Raw genomic sequence first — 23,588 nt, 5'->3', positions numbered from 1 at the left:
CATGGAGGAGAGGAGAAGGAATCAGTTGTAATTACTGCCTCTCTATTACAACCCGCTACAGGGTTGCTTTATATAAATGTTATCTTAACAAGGTATAAAGATAGTTCAAGGAATCCCAACATCTTCAATTTCTAGCCAAAGGATATAATTACCAATATAATAATGTCAAAGGACATTATGTAGCAAGTTTGGAGTTCGGGGATTTGCCGGCGTTCAGAATAACTTAGGGGTTTCTTACATGTTGTGCTTTCCATAAATTCTTAGGCACTGAAGGCACAAGCCCAAAATGGTTGCCAGGGGCTCAACCTGGATACTTATTTTTCCCTTAGGGTATCGGTTCATGGCCATGAAAGTGTGATGGTAAGATTTCTAAGCAAGCTCCACATCCCAGAGACCATAAATACATACATTATATTTAAAAAAATTTTTTAGGTGAGAAGAGGGAAGATATTGAGACAGACTCCTGCAAGCACCCCAACCGGGATCCACCTGGCGACCTCCATCGGAGACTGATGCTTGAATCAACCAAGCTATTCTCAGGGTCTAAGGCTGATGCTCAGACAACCGAAGTATCCTCTGTGCCTGCGGTTGATACTCGGAAAAATGGAACCACTGGCTGCAGGAGGTGAAGAGAGAGAGGAGGAGGACAGAAGCAGATGGTCGCTTCTCCTGTGTGCCCTAACCGGGAATCGAACCTGGGATGTCCATATGCAGGGCCAATGCTCTATACACTGAGCCAAGCGGACAGAACCTAGGCCAGGGGTCACCAAACTTTTTACACAGAGGGCCAGTTCACTGTCCCTCAGACCGTTGGAGGGCTGCCACATACAGTGCTCCTCTCACTGACCACCAATGAAAGAGGTGGCCCTTCTGGAAGTGCGGTGGGGGGCCAGATAAATGGCCTCAGGGGGCTGCATGCGGCCCGCGAGCCGTAGTTTGGGGACACCTGATAGACATTGTATTTTTAAGAGAAGGCAACTGGTATCTCAATTGTGAGTTTTTTTCAAAAACCATGTTAATACTTAAAAAAAATTTTTTTTTTAAGTATAGAAAGAAGTAAACATGCATGAGATTGTAGCCAGTAGTTTTTGGACGATGAAGAGGAACTACTGTCCTGGGAACAATACTTGCCTAAACCTCCTTAGCTGTTCCTTTAGATGGCAGGTTATTTGAAGACAGGAGATATGTTCTGTACCCTCTAAAAAAGTTTGCTGAATTGAACAATGGTTGGGAATTAAGAGGCAACATGATCCCAATACATAAAAGGAAGAATTATAATATCTAAATGAGCCTAAAAAGAAAATGCCTAGTCATCCTGAAGAGCAAAATAACAAAAAAATAAATTTAAAATTATAAGAGTTGTCTAAGGAGTAGAAGCCAAAATAAGTCTATTCTTGAACTGCCCAAAGTTTACTTTTAAATAGTTTTTTTCTGTAAATGTCTGGCTTGTCTTTTACGGTATCACACACAAAAGGCTAATGGTCTATTTCTAGATTTGGAAGATAAACATCAAAAACAGAAATGACTTAAAATATAGGAATACACAAAATTCATACCGGGGGCACCGAAGAGAATCCCATAGGCAGGCGGCCATGCTCTAGGTCAGTGGTTCTCAACCAGGGACAGTTCTGTACCCCAGAGAACATCTGACAATATCTGAAGACATCTGGGGTTGGAACAAGTAGGGAAGGGGTTGCTAACTGTGTCTAGTATATAGAGGCCAGGATCCTGCTAAACATACAACAATGCACGGAACAGCCTCCCACAACAAAGAATTATCCGGGCCAAAGTGCCAGTAGTGTCAAGATTGAGAAACCCTACCCTACTGCTGACACCTCACATTACCATGGTTCATTTGTTGGAACTGAGAAACCAACGTGGGCACATGCCTTTTAACCAACCCTCACACTTCCTTGGGAGCCCTGGAGGGCCCCACCGCGGAGGCTGCTGGCCTCGACAACACAGAAACTGAGAAGCTAGGCCTATTCGACTACTGACGATGTAAGAGAAAGGCCACTCTGGGCAAGAGACTGTGGCTAGAGGGAAAAAAGGACTTATACAAAGAAAACCAAGCCGGAAGTTACAAGGGAACATGTTAAAGTGATAAGAGCCTGGGCCACACCTGTGGTGGCGCAGTGGATAAAGCGACAACCTGAAATGCTCAGGTCACTGTTTCGAAATCTCTGGGCTTGCCTGGTTGAAGCACATATCGGAGTTGATGCTTCCTGCTCCTCCCCCCTTTCTCTCTCTCTCTCTCTCTCTCTCTCCAGCTCCTCTAAAATGAATAAAATATTTAATAAAATAAAATAAAATCATAAGAGCCAGACTTGAAATTCAGCTGCTTCTCAAATAGACAACTCTATGCAATGTATTTGAAGACAAACAGCAGAAGTTTATTGTAATCATGCAAATAATTGTCCCACACAAGGTAAGGCAGGTTAGCTAGAATAAAAGTGTGTGTGTGTGTGTGTGTGTGTATACTCATGTGCATGAGTATATGTTTTAATTTTATTTTGTAGAGTTCCTACCCATTTAAAGGGAAAACAATAATTAAATGTATAAATATTAAATACATTCAAATGCATGAACAGAATTTCCAAACATTCTTATTGACAGAAAAAGGTTAATTTATGGAAAATACTGAGGACCAACCATAGATTTTGGAAAAGGTTAATCTTGCCTTCCTGTCTATTTTCATTTGCTGTATTCACTAGTAAAATGTATCCTTCAGAATGCAAAAAACCGTTTCAATATTGTTGCCATTGTTAATAAGTCATGACATTAGTAGCTGACAACCCAACATTTCTGGCCCTGATTGTAAAAAGCCCTAGTGTTTGGAAAGATTAGCTGAATTTAGATGGATCAGAACTGTTTTGTGAACTACAGTCTGTACACAAAGATTTAAAACTACAAGAATGACTAGCCTGGGTCAGGCGGTATAGGACAGGCAGTTCCTGAGTGTTCCCTAAGCTGTCATTACAATTTCTTTAACAACCTCTAAATCTACCAAGGGCATTGGTGGAATATTTTACATAAGAGAGAAGCGTGCACTAGCAATGAACATAAAAGGAGGAACAAGAACAAGTTGTAAAGAATATTAATGACTCTTCTTCCAAACAATCCAATTTTTATGAAAATCAAATGAGTGACAGAAAAAAAATCCATATAACTATACAAAACCTGCAAGTAACAAGTAAAACAGAGGGAACTGTGCCATTTTGATCCTGTTATTAGACATAAGATACATGCGTTTTACCTTTGAGCTGCTAAGAAAACAGTTGTGTAGGGACACAAGGGATCATTTATATAAGGTTCCACACAATGCTTTCTCACATCTTGCTACTTCTAGTCAGAAAAGAGCTGCTTTCATGTGAAAGGCCACACTATATGTACAAGATTGTTTTACTTTATATATCTCTCTTCAACAGTTGTTACCCAGAAGAGCAGGTAAGACGTTACTGATAATGACTAAGTACAGTAATCCATTTCCCTTTCTGCCTTTTCCATTTATAACATTTATCATATAATCAAAGAAGCTTGGGGATAGGTAAGTCTTTAAGATAAACTGTTTAACTTTATGTTTACGGATGAAAAAATGCACAAAGAGGTTAAGGAAATGGTAAGATTATCTATAAAATATGTATGCTTCGTCGTCTTAAAATGGTTTAAAATAAAAGTGATTTCCTGTGGGAACATACAGGCTGATCTCCAAATATTTTTGAATCTTTAACTTGTTTATATTGAACTGAATTCTATGCTAAACTACTGAGAGCTATAAGAAGGTACCACGTGACCTCTCAGAAACAACTGTGATAAATGCACACTCATATCTACTCTGATTGCCTGCTTCCCCCATCCTCTTTGCTATTGTGTCCGTCATTGTACGATTAGATGCTATGGCACATATGAGCTCCATAAACTGATTGGCACAGGTCAATATAAACTGAGGTAGCAAAAAGGAAAAACAGAGAAAATCCTATGAGCTTCTCGGTCCTCATTAGCACACAGCTCATGGTATATGATGTGGTCAACCTGTCACTCCCACAGAAGAACTGGTTAATATGAAAATGCATCTATCCAACATATACATATGTTTACATTGCTATGGGGAAAAAGGACTGTCAATTCTGTACAGTGGCATTTTAAGCAATGTCATGGCAAAAACAGTATCTAAAATCAGTTCAGCCAGGAAAAGTGTCATTCTTTGCATATACAAAACCACCTTGGATATCCACAGTGATAATAAAAAAAAGAAGGAAGAAGTGAAAGCTTTTTTGTCACAGAATAAAGCCTGTTAACACATGCAGAAAGAATGACAGAATTGGAAAATCATTGTTTCACAACTATCAATATAATCATTGAATAAAAGGATCATCAATGGAGACTAAAAAAAAGGGTAAAAGGCTGTTGAAGAACAGTATATTCACAAGGTCTCAAAATACCACAATATGCCTTTATTATTTTTTAGTGGGAGTGGGGGAGGTAGAGATATAAGAAAGCATCAACTCACAGTTGCATCACCTAAGTTGTTCACTGATTACTTCTCACATGTGCCTTGATAGCCAACCTAGTGACCCATTGCTCAATCTAGTGACCTTGGGCTTCGAGCCAGAGACCATGGGGTCATGCCGATGATCCCACGTTCAAGCCAGGAACCTCAAGATTTCGAACCTGAGTTCTCAGCAACCCAGGTTGATGCTCTATCCATTGTGCCACCACCCGTCAGGCCAAAATGACTTTTTAATTACAAAGGGAAAAGGATACTTTTACCATGGATATATCTGACTGACACCACTTTAATAATCTTAGTGTTACCAATAAGAACAAAGTGTCATTTGTTCCTCGAGATGTGACATACTGGGAAGTACACACTGTCACCTCTATCATCTTCTTGTCAAAAACTTTTAACCGGAATCTAATCATATCAACCAGAAAACTCCAGGATATGGACTTTCTTCAGCAAAACTGGCCTGGCCTCTTCAAAAATGTCAATGTCGTAAATGAAAAACCAAAACATGTCGGAAGACCGTTCAGATGAAGTGAAGTCCCAGACATGACAAGTAGATACAAGACAAACACCTCATCTAGATCCTGGAGGAGAACAGAGCAATGTAAGGAACATTCTGGGGCGAAGGGGAAATTCCAATGTGGACAGCGTGCTAGATGACATTGTAACCAGGCAGAAACTCCACTTCTTTCACAGAGCCTTTCTCCTCTCTGTCTGTCCCCTCCCTTCCTTAATCATTAAGCACTTAGGATATCAGGTTCTGGTCAGCATCAAACTATCTTAAGAACAAAGCCTCAGGTCTGTTGACTACAGAAAGAGAATTTGGTCTAAATAAGGCTACCATCTTCTTGACTTCAGTTGTGTTTCCACCCCAGGCCCATGGAAGCAGAACAACCGAACGACCACACCCACACAAAACCAGAAAGAATAAAGCCATGGTTGACACCAGGATCTGCTACAATGACCAACTACTCCAAACCTTGTTCACAACCACTCAGTAGAGACTAGGACCCCGACTGCTTTAGCCACCATGATGATGATTTCCCTCTATATAACCCACGGATTATATCTAGGGGAGCCCCGTCTTTGAGCATGCGCTCACCTATGACTCCAGGCACGGCTCCATTTGTTTAGAAATAAACCTTTACTTTCTTAACTGCAAACTCTGATTTGCATTTGACTGGACTATGATGCACATAGGCACGTGAACGCCTTTAGTCCGATAACAATTTTACTGAATGAATATTAAAAGTGTGTGTGATGAGAGATGTATCACAGCTGCGTAGGGAACAGTCCTAAAAAAAGACGTATTGTTAATTGCCTAGGGGCTTTAGGTTTCACGTTGTAATGTCCTGTTACTTTTAAATGCTAAAGGGGGAAATTTGGTGTGCGTATGTATTCGAACAGACATGCGTGGAGAATGGGGAGGGAGGGAAATGTAAATGCGGAAAACGTGAACCATGGGTTATTGAGATGCACAAGACATATGGGGGAATTCACTATACTATCCTTTCTATTTAGCTTTATGGTTGAAATTTCTCCAAAATCAAACAACGGTTGAAACCATTGTTTCTTCTAAATCACCCCCCTTCATGACGGAGGGCATGGCAGACAGGAAGGAAGAGCGCCTTTGATCACTGTGAAAGGCGGGGGGGGGGGGGGGGGCAGCATTAATGTCAAGGGGATAAAATGTGAAAAACTCCTCAGGATTGGTTTTCTCAGAAAACACAAAGCTAACACCACACTGATTTCCTGCCTGTCTGTTTTCTTAGCTCCACTGTTCATAAAGCATCCCCTCTCATATACTGTGTTTTTCCCAGACATCTAACTGTGAATTTTCAGTCAGAGAAATGAGCTTAAGGATCCCCACATGCACGGTAATTTTTTCTGGTTTGAAATCAGGATTGAGAGGTCAAGAGCACTGTTCATGAGACAAGAAGTTAAAAGCTTCCCGTAACTGCTGTCTTGGGTAGAAATCAAGTATTTATTTAGAGTTCTGAAGATAATGAGCAAGTTGGAGGCCAGCAGTCACTGATATAAGTATTAATCAGGGTTCTGAATCACCAATTCAAGATCAGATCAGCCCAAACAATAACACAGGGGGTGATTATCCACTCCTCATTTACATGTTCAAGGACAGCTGTCCAATCTCAGGCTCTCCACTTCACCTGACTAATAAACCAATTAACATCGTGGCTCCAGGGAACAAAAGCACAATTTTTCAATTTATGCAGATCCATAAATATACTCAATGTTAATTTACGCCACAGAGCTCTTACTTAACAGGACATTTTTGCACATACATGGCAGAGCAATCTGTCTGTAGATATCATAGAATATACTTTCTCAAGTATGAGCCAGGACACAGTATGCCTAAGTACAATATATACCGTTAACTCTTCCACCATTGCCTCCTACAATCATTTAAAATTCCATTCAGGAAAAAGCAAAAGGATAGGAACAGAAAGCAGAGTAGTAGTTTCCAGGGATTGGGAGCAGGCGGAATGACACCAAAGCGGGTGAATAGTGAATTTTAGTGGTGGTGGAAATGTCCTGTGCTTTGATTGTAGTGGCGGTGATGCAATTACATGCATTTATCTAAACTCATAGAACTGAAGTCGGGAATAAATTTTAACAAAATTTTTTGTTGTTGGTAGCTTAAAAATAAAGCAAGATAGAAAAAGTTTTAAATATTTTGTCAAATGCACCCTGGAAAAAACCCAACTCCCAAACAAAAAACTCTAGCTCTTAAGAGAATTAAGATACACTAAAGAACCCAAATTTTGTACTTCTCTTAATCTTTTTTTTTTTTTAGGTGAGAGGCAGGGAGATAGTGAGGGAGACTCCCGCATGCACCCCAACTAGGATCTACCCAGCAACCCCATCTAGGGCCAATGCTCAGGTACCAAGCTATTTTTAGTGCCTGAGTCTGCCAGGCTCAGATGGAGCTATCCTCAGTGCCTGGGCCATGCCCAAGCAAATGGAGTCACTGGCTGTGTGAGAGGAGAAGAGGGCGAGAAGAGAGGTGGGGGGGGGTAGAAGCATATAGTGGCTTCTCCTGGGTGCCTTGTCCAGGAATCAAACCTGGGGTGTCCATATGTCAGGCTGACTATCCACTGAGCAAACCAGACAGGTCTCCTTAAACTTAAATAATGTTTGTAGAAGGAATTTCCCTTTAAAAAAAAAAATTCAACTTACGAACCAGTGGCAAACATGGAAAAAAAGAACAAAGTAAATGGTGAAGTCATAGTTCTTTGTTTTCATGAACTTTTTGGGTAAGTTTCTATGTAAATTAGAATTAATTGTGAACTGATGAAAGGGAGTCCAGAATAGTCCTAAAACTAAAAGCATAGCTCCCCCCCAATAACATTTTTTAAATTAATACCTCTGCCTCAACTTTTATAAGAAGGAAGGAAGGAAGGAAGGAAGGAAGGAAGGAAGGAAGGAAGGAAGGAAGGAAGGAAGGAAGGAAGAAGGGAGGGAAGGAGGGAGGGGGGAGGGAGGGAGGAAGGGAGGGAGGAAGGAAGGAAGGAATGGAGGAAGGAAGGAAGGAAGGAAGGAAGGGGGAGGGGGGAGAGGGGAGGGAGGAGGGAGGAGGGAGGAGGGAGGAGGGAGGAGGGAGGAGGGAGGGGGAAGGAAAGCAAGGTAGTTTGGTTGTAACAATGAAGTATAACTTTGTGAAGTTGAGGAGGGAAAATAGAATGACGTGCTTTTTCTCAGCAATAGTGTATGAATGAAGCAGCTTTCAACTACAACACAAATCTATTTCAAAATACTGTTGAAGAAAAGAGCGATCACTCCACATTAAGAAGTTAACCAAAAAAAGAAAAAAAAAGTTAACCATACAAACCACAATAAATTAAATTGATAATTATAAAGTTGAGCTCACCCATAGCTTATGATTTCTCAAAAAACCCCAGCAATTAAAAACCAATAGTCAACTCTAGACTATGCTGATAATACACTAATAAAAGGTCTTTCTAGAAAATTTGCAGGAATTTGAACTGTCCATAGCGGGTCAGGTAGGAGCTTGGTGATGCAATCCGCTTATAAATATCAAATTCTAATAAGTTATTAATATCATAAGTCCTAATGAGTACGTGTCAATCAAAAGGAGTGTAAAAACAGTATCTACGGAACTAAAGGAATCATATTTTGATTACTGAACAAAAAGGCAAAGAAAATCTAGTCAAAGAGGAACTTTAGGGCATTATTTTAAGGATGGAAAATATAAAATGTGATCAATTGACATGGGGAATGCTGTCAAACTGGTTAAGAAGTGTCCTACCATGGTGTTTAAATACTTTTACAGTAAACAAAACCTCAAGAGTCTCTAAAATCTAATCTACAGATGCCTGGTTATAGATAGAAGGAACTGTTAACCTTGGAGGGATCTTCTTACGTTACAGTACATACTCATAGCCAGCACTCAGGGAACACTACTCTGTACGTACCCACAACTCGAAGACAACTCTAAGTGCTCTGTCTTTATTGGCTCATTTAACTGCAAGAGCTTACCAACCAGGGAGGTCAAAAAACATACCCAAAGCCCTGGCCGGTTGGCTCAGCGGTAGAGCGTCGGCCTAGCGTGCGGAGGACCCGGGTTCGATTCCCGGCCAGGGCACACAGGAGAAGCGCCCATTTGCTTCTCCAACCCTCCGCTGCGCTTTCCTTTCTGTCTCTCTCTTCCCCTCTCGCAGCCAAGGCTCCATTGGAGCAAAGATGGCCCGGGCACTGGGGATGGCTCTGTGGCCTCTGCCCCAGGCACTAGAGTGGCTCTGGTGGCAACATGGCGACGCCCAGGATGGGCAGAGCATTGCCCCCTGGTGGGCAGAGCGTCGCCCCCTGGTGGGCAGAGCGTGGACCCATGGTGGGTGTGCCGGGTGGATCCCGGTCGGGCGCATGCGGGAGTCTGTCTGACTGTCTCTCCCTGTTTCCAGCTTCAGAAAAATGGAAAAAAAAAAAACAAAACAAAACATACCCAAGGCTGTACACCCAGCAAACAGCAGAGCTGGGATTTGAACCCAGGCAGGTGGTTTCAGCGTCGATGCACTTACCCATACTGCCACTCACTGCACTTCAGGTATTCTGGAATGATTTATTGTTGCTATATGACCTACACACACACACAGTAGTCCCACCTTATCCAGTTTCACTTTCTGTGGTTTCAGTTACATGGAAACATTCAGAAATACTTCTTACGTTTTAAATGGTGCATGAAAATCACATGCCAGCCCTTCCTGGATGTGAATCGCCCCTTTGCCCACTGTCTCTACACTGTACATGCTTCCGACCTGTCAGTCACTTAGTAGCCATCTTGGTTCTCAGATCAACTGTCGCCTTATCACAATGCTTGTGTTCAAGTAATCCTTTTTTTATTGTTATAATTGTTCTATTTTATCAGTTTTTGTTGTTACTCTTTTCCTGTGGCTAACTGATAAATTAAACCTTACCATAGGTGTATACGAACACAAAAAATAGTATAATAGGGTTCATTACTACTCTGCGGTTTCAGGCATCCACTGGGCGTCTTAGAATGTAGTCCTGTGGATAAGGGGGGTACTCATATAATTTTTTTTAATTTTTAATTTTATTTTTTTAAAGATTTTTTTTTTTTTTTGTATTTTTTTTGAAGCTGGAAACGGGGAGATACAGTCAGACAGACTCCGGCATGCACCTGACCGGGATCCACCCGGCACGCCCACCAGGGGCAACGCTCTGCCCACCAGGGGGTGATGCTCTGCCCTTCTGGGGCGTCACTCTGCCGCGACCAGAGCCACTCCAGCACCTGGGGCAGAGGCCAAGGAGCCATCCCCAGCGCCCGGGCCATCTTTGCTCCAATGGAGCCTTGGCTGCGGGAGGGGAAGAGAGAGACAGAGAGGAAAGGGGGGGTGGAGAAGCAAATGGGCGCTTCTCCTATGTGCCCTGGCCAGGTATCGAACCCGGCGTCCCCCGCACGCCAGGCTGACGCTCTACTGCTGAGCCAACTGGCCAGGGCCTTTTTAAAGATTTTTTATTTTATTAATTTTAAAGAGAGGAGAGAGAGAGAAAAGAGGTAGGGGAGTAGGAAGCATCAACTCATAGTAGTTGCTTCCCATATGTGCCTTGAACCGGTAAGCCTGGAGTTTCAAACCGGTGACCTCAGCATTCCAGCGCAAGCATTTATCCACTGCGCCACCACAGGTCAGGTGGGGACTTGTATATATTTGTTCTCCATAGCTGTGATTGGAATTTATACTGATTTTTATATCATTCATTTTTATTCCAGCAACTGTGTATAGATGATATTCATTTTTGTCATATAAATATAAAAGTTCAAAAGACACATGAAAATGCAACTTATTCATTTTGAATGTATGAATACAACAGGAGGCAGAAAACAGATGTAAAACAAACAGGATTTGACACCCAAGCTCTTGTAGGTGAAGCATATTTAATATAAAGTTGGCATCTCAATTCTATCTAAACAATGAAGTCCTTAAAATGTTTACAGAAGAAAATACTACAAAGACTACCGTGGGGAGGGAGTGCCTCTTAGGGTGCTGCCAAATACTGATTTATAGACACATGACTCTTTTCTGGGTCACTTAAAAGTGTAACATTTCTCGCTTAAAAGGAAGTATTTGGTTTCATCTGAAGGTAGACCAGATATCTGCAATTGGGATTAGAGTATTTTAAACAAAAACCACTGCAGCACCGGTGTGGGGGTGTGGGGGTACGGAAGGGCATGTTTAAATCTATTGAGGTAGGGGTATTCATTTATCCACATCATAACCCGAAATTCATCTAAAGGATCACTACTATAACCCGAAATTCATCTAAAGGATCACAGTAACACTTCTGTCGTTCAGTCTAGTATCTGAACTGGTTAAAGCCATCTATTCTATTCAGATAATTTATAGTGGTTGGCAAACTCATTAGTCAACAGAGTCAAATATCAACAGTACAATGATCGAAATTTCTTTTGAGAGCCAAATTTTTTAAACTTAAATTATATATATATAGGTAGGTACATTCCTTATCGAGGTAGCGCCCACACGTGGTATTTTGTGGAAGAGCCACACTCAAGGGGCCAAAGAGCCGCACATGGCTCGCAAGGCACGGTTTACTGACCAGGGGAACTTTAGGAGAAGAAAACACTGGCTTGGAACACAGGGGCCTTAGGCCTGATGTCTACTTCTGATATGATTAATGGCAGGATGTGGGATATATTCAGTCTACCTCGCTAGGCTTCAGTTTCCCATTTAAAAAAGGGGAGATGCAGACAGTCCCCATGGTTGCTTTGGGCAGTCTGTGTGACTCTTTGCCACGGCAGGCCTGGCTGTGATGAGGTCACAAGGATCAACATGTCCTGTCAACAGAGATGTTTGCATGGAACATGAAAGAGGAACAACCTGATGATACATTCATTGAATCTGGATTTCCAATACAAACTTCAGAACTTGACTTCTACTACAGCCCAGCAGTCAATTTCCCAGTGCATGTATTGACTGCACTATACTTTGAGTGTAGAAACACATCCTGTTGCCTCATTTTATATCAATGAACATACCACTGTCAAATCCATAAATTTATAGTGATTTTTTCTTTTCAATATTCACAGATATAACTTCATTTCCTGCCTTAATGGATAATTTCTTGAAGAACCTATACTGATTTGTAAGTAGGCAAAATATTTTATTTGGATTTGATAGTGATTTCATTCATCTCTCTTTAAAAAAATTGGGGTATTTCCTCCAATTTTTTTTAAAAAAATTTTATTGATTTCAAAGAGAGGAAGGGAAAGAGTGGGGAAAGAGACAGAGGGGAGAGAGAGAAGGAGAAAGAGAGAGAAAGAGAGAGAAAGAGAGAGGGAGAGAGAGGGAGAGAGAGGGAGAGAGAGGGAGAGGGAGGGAGGGAAAGGGAGAGGGAGATGGAGGGAGAGGGAGAGAGAGGGAGAGAGAGGGAGAGAGAGGAAGGGAGAGGGAGAGGAGAGGGAGAGGAGAGGGAGAGGAGAGGGAGGGAGAGGGACAGGGAGAGAGAGGGAGGGAGAGGGAGAGAGGGAGAGGGAGGGAGAGGGAGAGGGAGAGAGAGGGAGTGAGAGGGAGGGAGAGGGAGTGAGAGGGAGGGAGAGGGAGGGAGAGGGAGAGGGACAGGGAGAGAGAGGGAGGGAGAGGGAGAGAGGGAGAGGGGGGAGAGGGAGAGAGGGGGAAGGAGAGGGAGGGAGGGAGAGGGAGAGAGGGAGAGGGAGAGAGGGAGAGGGAGAGAGGGAGAGGGGGGAGAGGGAGAGAGGGAGAGGGAGGGAGAGGGAGGGAGAGAGGGAGGGGGAGGGAGAGAGAGGGAGAGGAGAGGGAGGGAGAGGGACAAGGAGAGAGAGGGAGGGAGAGGGAGAGAGGGAGAGAGGGAGAGGGAGAGAGAGGGAGGGAGAGGGAGAGGGAGAGAGAGGGAGAGAGAGGGAGGGAGAGGGAGGGAGAGGGGGGAGAGGGAGAGAGGGAGAGGGAGGGAGAGGGAGGGAGAGAGGGAGGGAGGGGGGAGGGAGGGGGAGGGAGAGGGAGAGAGGGAGAGGGAGGAAGAGGGAGGGAGAGAGAGAGAGGGAGAGAGGGAGGGAGAGGGAGGGAGAGGAGGAGGGAGAGAGAGGGAGGGAGAGGGAGAGAGAGGGAGGGAGAGGGAGAGAGAGGGAGAGGGAGGGAGAGAGAAAGGGAGAGAGAGGGAGGGAGAGGGAGAGAGAGGGAGAGGGAGGGAGAGGGAGACAGAGGGAGACAAGGGAGACAGAAAGAGACAGAAACATCAATCTGTTCCTGTCTGTGCCCTGACTGGGGATTGAACTGGCAACCTCTGAGCTTTGCGAAGAATGCTCTAACCAATTGAGTTATCCAGCCAGGGTCCTAATTTTTTGATATGGTAAAATACACATACCATAAAATTCACTGTCTTAACATTTTCAAAAGTGCAGTGGCATGAAATACTTTCACACTGCTGTGCACCCACCATCACCAGCCACCCCCTGAAGAGAGGGAAATGGGTTAAGGAAACTTTTAAAAGACCATCCAGCAAATAGGGCACATGAAAACATGCCTCTCTTGCCTGACTAGGCGGTGGCGCAGTGGGTAGAGCATCGGACTGGGATGCAGAGGACCCAGGTTCAAGACCCCGAGGTCCTCAGCTTGAGTGTGGGCTCACTGGTTTGAGCAAAGCTCACCAGCTTGGACCCAAGGTCACTGGCTCAAGCAAGGAGTTACTCGGTCTGCTGAAGGCCAGCAGTCTAGGCACATATGAGAAAGCAATCAATGAACTAAGGTGTCGCAACAAAAAACTGATGATTGATGCTTCTCATCTCTCTCCGTTCCTGTCTGTCTGTCCCTATGTCTCTCTCTGACTCTGTCTCTGTAAAAAATAAAATAAAAAATGAAAATATGCCTCTCTCTTCCTGCCCCTGCTAGGCCCTTGTAGGAATCAGAGGCTAACACCTTCCTAACTGTACCAACTTGAAAAGAAGTAAGTCTTCCAAGTTGGTGACAAGAAAACAATGGGAAAAAAAGGATTATAGTCTGACCGGTGGTGGCGCAATGGATAGAACATCAACCTGGGATGCTGAGGTCCCAGGTTTGAAACCCTGGGGTCAGTGGGTTGAGCACGGGCTCAGCCAGCTTGAGTGCGAGACACCAGCCTGAGCTGGTGGCATAGATATGATGCCATGGCTGCTTGTTTGAGACCAAAGGTCACTGGCTTGGCTGAAGCCCCTCTCCCCCCACCAGTCAACACAAATATGAGAAGCAATCAATAAACAACTAAAGTGCCGCAACTATGCGTTGTTGCTTCTCATCTCTCCCCCTTCCTGTCTTTCTCCCTCTCTCTCTCAGAAAAAAAAACAAAAACAACAACACGGGGGAGGGGAACTATAGTCTGAAATCAGCTTCTCCTTCTGCAATACAGGGAATGCATCTGTAGGAGAAACAAGTCCTGCACTGCCGTGTCCTTAGGATGCTAGAAACATCTGCCTTTGAGCACAAGCCTGGTGAAGGAACCAGCTGGGCCCTATTCCCAAGCTCTTACAGTTCAAAGGGCAGGGGGCATTTTCACTCCTGTTATCTTTTTCCCACAGCAAATATCACATTGCAGGCACGCAGCAGCTCGGTGAAAGGCGAGGCGCGCCAGAGCCCCTGGCTGAGGAAATGCGCGCAGGGCCAGGATGTCAATCATGGAGAAGGCATTCACATCGGACCTGTGCAACCGGATTGCAAATTACGACAGAGTTGAGACGATCCCCGAATCTATGGACTGTAAACCTCACCTGGCTCTGTGCATACAAAATATGCACAGTGTGCTACTAGATACGTCCAGTTTGCCAGTATTCCACTCCTTAAAATAAGGACTCCTCCCCCCACCCCCAACTCGCCTCAGTTCCCTGTTTGGTACGGCATCTCATATTCTAGCAGGGACTCAGGACAAATGGCCGTTATTTCACCTTGGGAAGCTGGGGAGCAGCACAGACGACCCTTGAACAACATGGGGTTTAGGGGCATCGACTCGTCATGCAGTCAAAAGCCTGCATATACCTTCTGACTCCCTCAAACAGAACTACTAATAGGCTACTGTTGACTGGAAGCCTTACCAATAACATAAAGTCAACTAACATATATTTTGTATGTTATAGGCACTGTATACTATATTCTTATAACAGTAAGCTAGAGAAAAGAAAATTATAAGAAAGAGAAAATATCGGCCTAGCGTGCGGAGGACCCGGGTTCGATTCCCGGCCAGGGCACACAGGAGAAGCGCCCATTTGCTTCTCCACTCCCTCCGCCACACCTTCCTTTCTGTCTCTCTCTTCCCCTCCCGCAGCCAAGGCTCCACTGGAGCAAAGTTGGTCTGGGTGCTGAGGATGGCTCCATGGCCTCCGCCTCAGGTGCTAGAATGGCTCTGGCCGCAACAGAGCAATGCCCCAGATGGGCAGAGCATCACATCCTGGTGGGCATGCCGGCTGGATCCCGGTCGGGTGCATGTGGGAGTCTGTCTGACTGCCTCCCTGCTTCTAACTTCGGAAAAATACAAAATGAATGAACAAACGAATGAATGAATGAATGAATGATTATGGGAAGGCCTTGGAATAATAGAGAAATGGAGAAACAGAAAATAAACACTTTAAAAACATGATAGCTGTGTCAACTATTTACCAAACAATCCCTGAAAGGAGGCTGTAGTGATAGAATTAGGTAAAAATTAAAAAAAAACAAAAACAAAGAATCACCTATAAAGGTCTTTTTGTTATATGCAAAGGATTTATCTGGCTGGAGATTTATTTCCTCTATTGCTGAACCAGTGTGGATGCCATTCCCTCCCAACACCTTAATAATTGGTGTCCCAGCTGCAGATGGAGACATCTTTTCCTTCCTCTGCACTGTCCCCTCTCCCCAAACCCAGAGTTCCAGGAGCCATGGCCTGAACAGGTTTCAAATATCAAAAATCCCCTATATACCCACGTACCAAAGAGCTATCTAAGAAACTGAAAACTTCTGTGTTTTAAACATTTCAAACATAAAACAATAAATATGTTACTTTAGAAGGTGAATAAGCCTGACCAGGCAGTGCGCAGTGGATATAGCATTGAACTGGGACAGGGAGGACCCAGGTTTGAAACCCTGAGGTCGCCGGTTTGAGTGCAGGCTCATCTGGCTTGAGCGTGGGATCATAGACATAACCACATGGTCGCTGGCTCGAGCAAGGGGTCACTCACGCTGCTGGAGCACCCCCGTTGAGTCACATATGAGAAAGCAATCAATGAACAACTAAGGTGCCACAATGAATAACTGATGCTTCTCATCTCTCTCCCTTCCTGTCTACCTGTCCCTATCTGTCCCTCTCTCTGTCTCTGTCAAAACTAAAAAAAAAGAAGAAGAAGGTGAATAACTTACAAATTGGAAGCAGCTTCTGACACTCGGCTCAATGTTACTGCCTCCAAAGGATGCAACTTCACCCAACTGCCTTGGGATTTGGATGGAGTCGTGCAGGAGGAGGCCGAGCCGGCGCTGGTCACAGAATCCTGTTGAACTTGCCACTTGCTTGAAAAGGTCTGCAAGAGGAAGAAGAGAAGTGCAACAATCAGAAAGCAGCACCAAGTAGATCAGGGGTCTTAAACTCGTGGCCCGCGGGCCGCATGCGGCCCGCCGAACAATTTTGTGCAGCCCGCAGACTAATCCATGAAGTTCAAAATATTTTGGATAAAATTAAGTAAGCCTAGGGGCCTACTTGTATTTTTCATTTCTCTAGCATCCTAGCTAGATATTAGCTTAGTTAACAGCAGTTGTGAAGCGAACTACAGTTTCTGGTCGCTTTGTGACACTGAGTAAACTACATGTACGATTGATTGTGCTTGTTGTACTGATTTTTTTTTGTTTTCAACTGCAGTGAGAAAAGTGTTGTGTAACAGTTGCCTTTTGTAGACCTAGTGCGGCCCGCCGAAGGAACGGCTGTGATCTTGCTCTGCGGCCCACATGCTGAGTTGAGTTTGAGACCCCTGAAGTAGATGCTAACAGAACCAAATGGGCAGCTCAATTCCAACCCCAGTTCTCGAGAGTAGTCAATATCCCCACAGAGAGGGGTTACTTCTATTGTATGTTAATCTTCTAGACATTTACTGTTTTTATGGATGACCTATATAGCCCTCAAGGAAGAAGTTTACATACAATCCTGACACCTGAATTTTTCCTAAGCTGGAACATAATCTTAGGAAATATTTTCTATATATAATGAATTAACTTTTATCATTAAGAACAATAGAAGCAGCTCAAAGCACCATCCCCTTTAACATCAGAGATTCAAAATGTATCAAAATTGGGACTTCCTTATGAAGCCATAAGATCTTTGAGTTTCTTTTATGTGTTCCCATAGGAGGCTGTACATATTTGTAATCAGCTCATATCACTTTCCACTGTCACTGATTCAATACATGGCTGTCTTTTTGGCTGAAGAATGAGATCTACTTGAGAGTAGGGACTGTGTCTTGGTCAACCCCGTGACAAGTGCCTGGGGCAGAACGGCAGGTGTCTAATAGAGTGCAGTTCACAGAATGAATGAACATACCAAATACTTGCAACATGCTCTGTTCTCAGATATAAAATCCTTTTAATCACAACTTGTATTCAAATAAAGGTTGCCCAAAAATTAAATCCAAGAAAGCTTTTCTTCCTTATAAACACACTTTGAACTCTAAGAAATTAAATACTTTAATGAGATATAGAAGATGGCAAAAAGCCGAAATGAGACTGCACACGCGCTTTTTACCATCTCCACAATGCACACACATGCGCTTTTCAAAACGATGAACTCTTTCCAAATATCCTAACTTGAAGTTAATGTTTTTGTTTCGCCAACCTCAAAACACATTCCCTCTTAGTTATTATTTGAAACATACCCTCGAAGGTCCCTTGAGGATTCCATTTAGTAGTATGATGTACTGATACAATACCATTGACAAGGTTAAGATTAGAAACTAACCTATAACAAGTAACTACGATATTTAAAGGGAAAAACCACACGTCCTATTTTATCCAATATACGTTTTTAAATGGTTAACAAAATCTGTTCAGTTCTTTGCCTTTGGTTCTTAGGATGAGAAAACTCAAGAGGAAAAGTACACAGAAGTGAGAGCTAAAAAGGCTCGTGTATTTTGTGGCTTACTCCTAGGGGGGAAATCAGCAGTAGGACAGAGTGGCTTTGGAGGAATTTAATCTCTTTTATCTCCTGCCCGTCCTTAAGCTCAGCACATCTTCTCATCCCTGTGAGGCTAGGCCTTAGGGGAAGAAAGAAAAGACACAACAGACTAGGTTTCTTTAATATTCCTACTGAAAAGATTTCTTGCAAGCATTTAAAGGGGAAGACACACACACAGTCCTTCACGGGAATGAATGGTTGCTTAATCATGTCAACCATCACTCCTCTGGTGTTTGCTTTTAATTTGGATTGACAAATTTTAAGCAGAAGAACCCAATGGCTAATCAGCAGGAAATTCTATAAGGTGATATTTACCCTGTAAAAAAAAAAAAAAGGCAAGCTAGTTGTCTTTCCAATAATCAAATTTTAGTCACGTCACAGAACTGGCTGTGTCAGTACATCTTGCGGTATGGTGATTATAAGATAAACAATGTTTCTTGAATAGGAATGCCAGATAGTCCTCTTTAAATAAGAATCCAAAGACTGGGCAAGAGCATGGATTAAACCTTCACATTTCTTTTTCTGCCTTGAACAAAAGGGTTAGGAAATTGGGCTTTGTCCCGTAGGAACATGTGTTTTATTCAGACACAGTCAATGTAATGTAAAATAATACTCAGACTGGAGAGGTTAACCCTCATTCTCTATTTAAATACCTGTAATTTAAAGACATAAAAAAAGAAAAGAAAAACAGCTCGACCAGTGGGGCATGGTGGTAGAACATCAACCTGGGATGCTGAAGTGCAAGGTTTGAAACCCCAAGGTAGCTGGCGTGAGCACAGGGTCACTGGCTTGAGTGTGGGATCACAGACAGGACCCCATGGTCGCTGGCTTGAAGCCCAAGGTCTCTGGCTTGAGTAAGGGGTCACTGGCTCAGCTGGAACCCCCCCGGTCAAGGCACATGTGAGAAGCAATCAATGAACAACTAAGGTTATCACAACAAAGAACTGATGTTACTCATCCCTCTCCCTTCCTGTCTTGTCTCTCTCTTGCTAAAATAAACAAACAAACAAATAAATAACAGAAAAAAATTAAATGCTTGACACTCTAAAGCAGTTCTACATCTTACATGAAGAACTTGCTGTCAAATAAGAACACTATATAATTCCCCACCTAGAACTGGGGTAATTAGCCAACATTAATAAAAGAATATGGAGTTGATATGCATTACTTACATCTGTACTTGTCTTCCAAGTGTGCTTTACACAGAGAAATGATGCCAGTTTTGAAAGACAGGACCCGGATCCTCCCCGTTCGTCCTCTGTTACAAGTAATCAAATCAGAAAACAATTATTGAAATTTTACTGGGTGATAAGCACTTTTCAGCTAAGAAAAAAACCTTGGATATAGGAACTCTGTTGACCATTGTATTATTAAAATGAAGAATGTTTCTAGGATCATTATCCATTTGGCTGATGACTTGGAATGTGATGGAAATTTGACCAACCCAACCAATGAATATTTACCAAGTTTTAAATTCTTAAAAGCCCTTATTTGAATTGTAAGAGTGGCTCTACATAAAATAGGAAGAATATCCTTCTATTCATCCATTGAGAGCCACCTGGGTTTAAATCGGTAAGTGGATGAATTCTACTATGCACTAAAGCTATTTTGGTTACTGAAGCAAATGACCTATTTCGGTTTATTGAAGCCAAAGAAAAATTACCAGCAACTATCTGCTCTGCTCTCTCCAAAACTCTTTTAGATTTTCATCAGATTGCCCTTATTAAGAAGCAAATTAACCACTTCAGGCCACACGACATAGAATCCAGAATATGAAGGTTTATCTCTACAAGAAAACTACGACACATTCTTAGAGCATATTCAAATATATGACCCTAAAGAGCAATTTAAAAATAATCTACTGCTATACCAATGCTTTAATGCATGTATACTTTCAGTTTACAGATGAAGCTGAAATAAAGCATTCCACATCACAGATTTATCAATAAGGTCATTAATGTCCATGGGAAAATTTTAAAAAATAATAAAAAGATTTCATGTTGTAGAAAATGTCTTTCAATGATTTTCAGCTTTTATTTTGTTATGGAAAGCAACTGAACCTTAGATGTTGGTTAAAAAAAAAAGTCTAGACTCATTCTCCCATTTAGTGCTTTCAAATGACAAAGGATAGGTCCCAATTGTGGTTATTTTAGTCAATAAGATGCTCAGCTTTCAACTGGTACAATGTACTAAATAAATGCCTTAGTCAACTAGAAATCCTGGATTCTGATGCGTTAACAAAATTACTATTGTTGAAACATTTTCTTACCCTTTTCTACTCTTTAAAAATGGTAAATAGAGTTTAACAAATAAACTTTTACACAGTAACTCAGGTCTTCAAGGGATTAAATCGCTCCCAAGTAATTTTCAAGCAGGTAGAAAGAAAGTAATATACCCAGAATCCCTTTGTATATCATCTGCACAGAAAATGGTGCTAAAATATGTTTGAGGAGAGACCTGGATACAAACCCTTATCAAAGCAAATGTCAGGGTGATCCCCCATTACAATCCAGGATGTTCAAAGGCATGGTAGACCCCGATCAGAAGTGAAAATGCAATACCTTATCAAAAGAGTGAACAATACAGAGTATTCTTTTCACTCCAGGAGGTGGGAGAAATCTACAACCAAGGCAAAAAGCAAAATACGGAACTCCTTTTTGAGAACCTCCCCAGATTTACAAACAGGGAAATGTCCTTCTCGACATGTGGAAGGAGGTATGTGATAATTCTGACGTCTAAGAACAATTCAGTCAAAATGAAGACCAATTCCTTCTGCTACCTTCCTCAACCGTCTTCATTTAGCTGAAGGCAAAAATTCGAACGGGGAAATCTCTCCTATGTGCGATCCCAAAGGATCAGATGGGTGCTTGCCGAAGAGAGAGTAATAAATGAAGGTGCCGGAAAAACCTTATTTAAAAAAAAAAGAATCCCAAACCTCCTTAGTTTGAGGAGCTGAATTCGCTGTATTAAGGGCTTGTTTGCATTTTGTTTGGCTTATCAGCTCATAATCGCCTGCGAAAATCCCGAGTATTAGCTAACACTATTCAGATGTGGTGACAGGTGCGCTAGCACCCCCAGGAGCACATCCATGTCTGCCAGGGGGAGGGAGCCACCCCCAAAGAGGATGGGGGGGTTCAGAATGCACAGACAAGAACGGGAAAGCACCAATGGCCTCACGTTGACACACTGTCAAAAACGAAGAGTGAGGAGCTTTGTTTTCTAACCTGAGAGCAATCAATGTTCTAGCTCTCAACTCCCAGCTGATCAAAACAAAATCTTTCCACTTCCAATAAATGCAAAACTGATTTATCCCAGGAACAACAGCATTAGGTCACACAGCTTCGTGAAACTTGCAACATGAGGACCATATTGCTAGACTGGGGCCCTGTTGTGATGCTAATTAAACTGGCACTTTTCTGTACACTAAGCCTCCTGTGACAGAGGCGGAAAGAAAAACCTGCCGTACGTACGTGTCATAAACATTCAGCAGCCAATTGAGACACATATCCACGCAGAGAGGGACGTTGACCAGATTGTTGTGCTCTTGCTCCAGGCGGTCATAAACAGTGGTCAGACAGTTAATGATCTGCAGGACGTCCATGGGCTGGTCATTCTGCTTGAGGTTGTGCTGATCCAAGGCATCGCACGCAGCTGACAGGCTCAAGAGGTCCACTGCAAAGCCACAGAAAAGCCCACGTGATTCACAGGGCAACAGCCTCCTGTCACTATTTCCCCTTTTCCTGTGAGAACCCTGGTAGAGAGGTCTCGGACTTTCTAGGAATCACCAGATCTGAACCGTACCCTCTTTTATTTATTTTTCAATTGCAGTTGATATTCAATATTATTTTGTATTAGTTTCAGGCGTATGGCCTAAAGTAGGGTCGGGAACCTATGGCTGGTGAGCCATATGTGGCTCTTTTGATGGCTGCATCTGGCTCGCAAATCTTTAATTAAAAAAATAACGTTAAAAATAGAAAACATTCTCATGTATTACAATCCATTCATTTCCTACCACTCATGTTCATGGTTGCAGGTGGCTGGAGCCAATCACAGCTGTCCTCCGGGACACCACCAAATTTTTATTGGATAATGCGTAACGTACATGGGTCGTTGTATGGCTCTCATGGAATTACATTTTAAAATATGTGGCATTAATGGCTCTCTCAGCCAAAAAGGTTCCCGACCCCTGGCCTAAAGGCTTGACAGTCACATACTTTACAAAGTGGTTCCCCCAATATTTCAAGCATCTACCTGGTCTCATACGTGTAGTTCAAACCCTACCCTCTGTTAAAATGTTCTGTTGCCTAACCAGGCGGCAGCGTAGTGGATAGAGTGTGGGCCTGGGACTTGAGGACCCAAGTTTGAAACCCCAAGGTCACCAGCTTGAATGTGGGGTAATCAGCTTGAAGTCCAAGGTCGCTGGCTCGGCTAGAGCCCCCCCCCCAAGTACATATGAGAAGCAATCAATGAACAACTAAGGTGCCACAACTATGAGTTGATGCTCCTCATCTCTCTCCCTTCTGTCTGACCCTGTCTGTCCCTTTAAAAAAAAAACCCAAAGATTCTGTTTTTCTCCCTCAGCTCTAAGTTTGATGGCTTTGATGAGCGTTCAGGATGTGAGTTCGCTCTCACATGTCAGTGGTACTGACTGGATGAAGATGGGAGCAAAGAGTTCCCGTTCTTGAAGTGTTTGGGAATATCTGAGAGTTAAAGGGGCCTATTGTGTTCTACGGAAACCAAGTCATTTTCAACCGAATAAGGAAGGAACTATTTTACTAGAGATGTGAAAGAGTTCCTGCCCATACTTTCTTGTATTAATATGAGAGAAGGTCAATTTGTTTCATCTGTAGGGTTAGGATTATGTACATTCTACTTCCAGTGATGCATTCATAATCGTTTAGCATTTTTCGCCTTAAAATATCAGTCACCTCACGATCTTTCTGCTACCTTAACATTAGGTGAAAAAATAATCAACTTTGCTCAAAATTTCCATGGGCAAACTAAAGTAACTATACAATCAATCCAGTTTTCTGTCCTGAGGCTCATGTATTTCTTCTTTTCACCTTGAGATTGTACTTTTCAAATCCTCTAAGAACTTTATATATATGAGAGAGAGAGAGAGAGAGAGAGGAAGAGCTCCCTTGATCTGAGATGGTATTTAATCATATGCTGAAAGACAAAAATTTAACAAAATGGAAATCTCAACCTTGTCCACCATCAACATATTGCAAGCTTTATTCCCAGGGATCATGAAACAACGCTTTTTTTTAAAGCCACTTTATTAGCTAAATTGGAAATGCAACAGCATGCTTTTATAACCCTTACACACCTAAGCTCTGATCTGAATTTTCAGTCCTTTGAGAGAAAGAATCAATGGTAATTAAGTAAATTT

The 23,588-nt window shown here is 42.7% G+C and overlaps 1 protein-coding gene across 9 annotated transcripts in view; it reads right to left on the bottom strand.

Annotated features, from left to right (window-relative positions):
• The window catches only part of DMD (dystrophin), a 2,360,554-nt gene that overhangs the window by 73,594 nt on the left and 2,263,372 nt on the right, over positions 1 to 23,588 (bottom strand). For all 9 annotated transcript variants that reach the window (XM_066250305.1, XM_066250306.1, XM_066250308.1 and 6 more), the window contains 3 exons: positions 21,667 to 21,868; positions 19,369 to 19,454; positions 16,399 to 16,556 (listed from right to left, as the gene is read on the bottom strand). In XM_066250305.1, coding sequence (XP_066106402.1) covers positions 16,399 to 16,556; positions 19,369 to 19,454; positions 21,667 to 21,868 — 446 coding nt within the window. The remainder of the gene's footprint in view (positions 1 to 16,398; positions 16,557 to 19,368; positions 19,455 to 21,666; positions 21,869 to 23,588) is intronic.

This window comes from Saccopteryx bilineata, chromosome X, assembly GCF_036850765.1.
Source record: "Saccopteryx bilineata isolate mSacBil1 chromosome X, mSacBil1_pri_phased_curated, whole genome shotgun sequence".
NCBI classification, from domain to species: Eukaryota; Metazoa; Chordata; class Mammalia; order Chiroptera; family Emballonuridae; genus Saccopteryx; species Saccopteryx bilineata.
The sequence above is the reverse complement of the archived record's forward strand: the minus strand, read 5'-3'. Positions and strand labels throughout refer to the sequence as shown.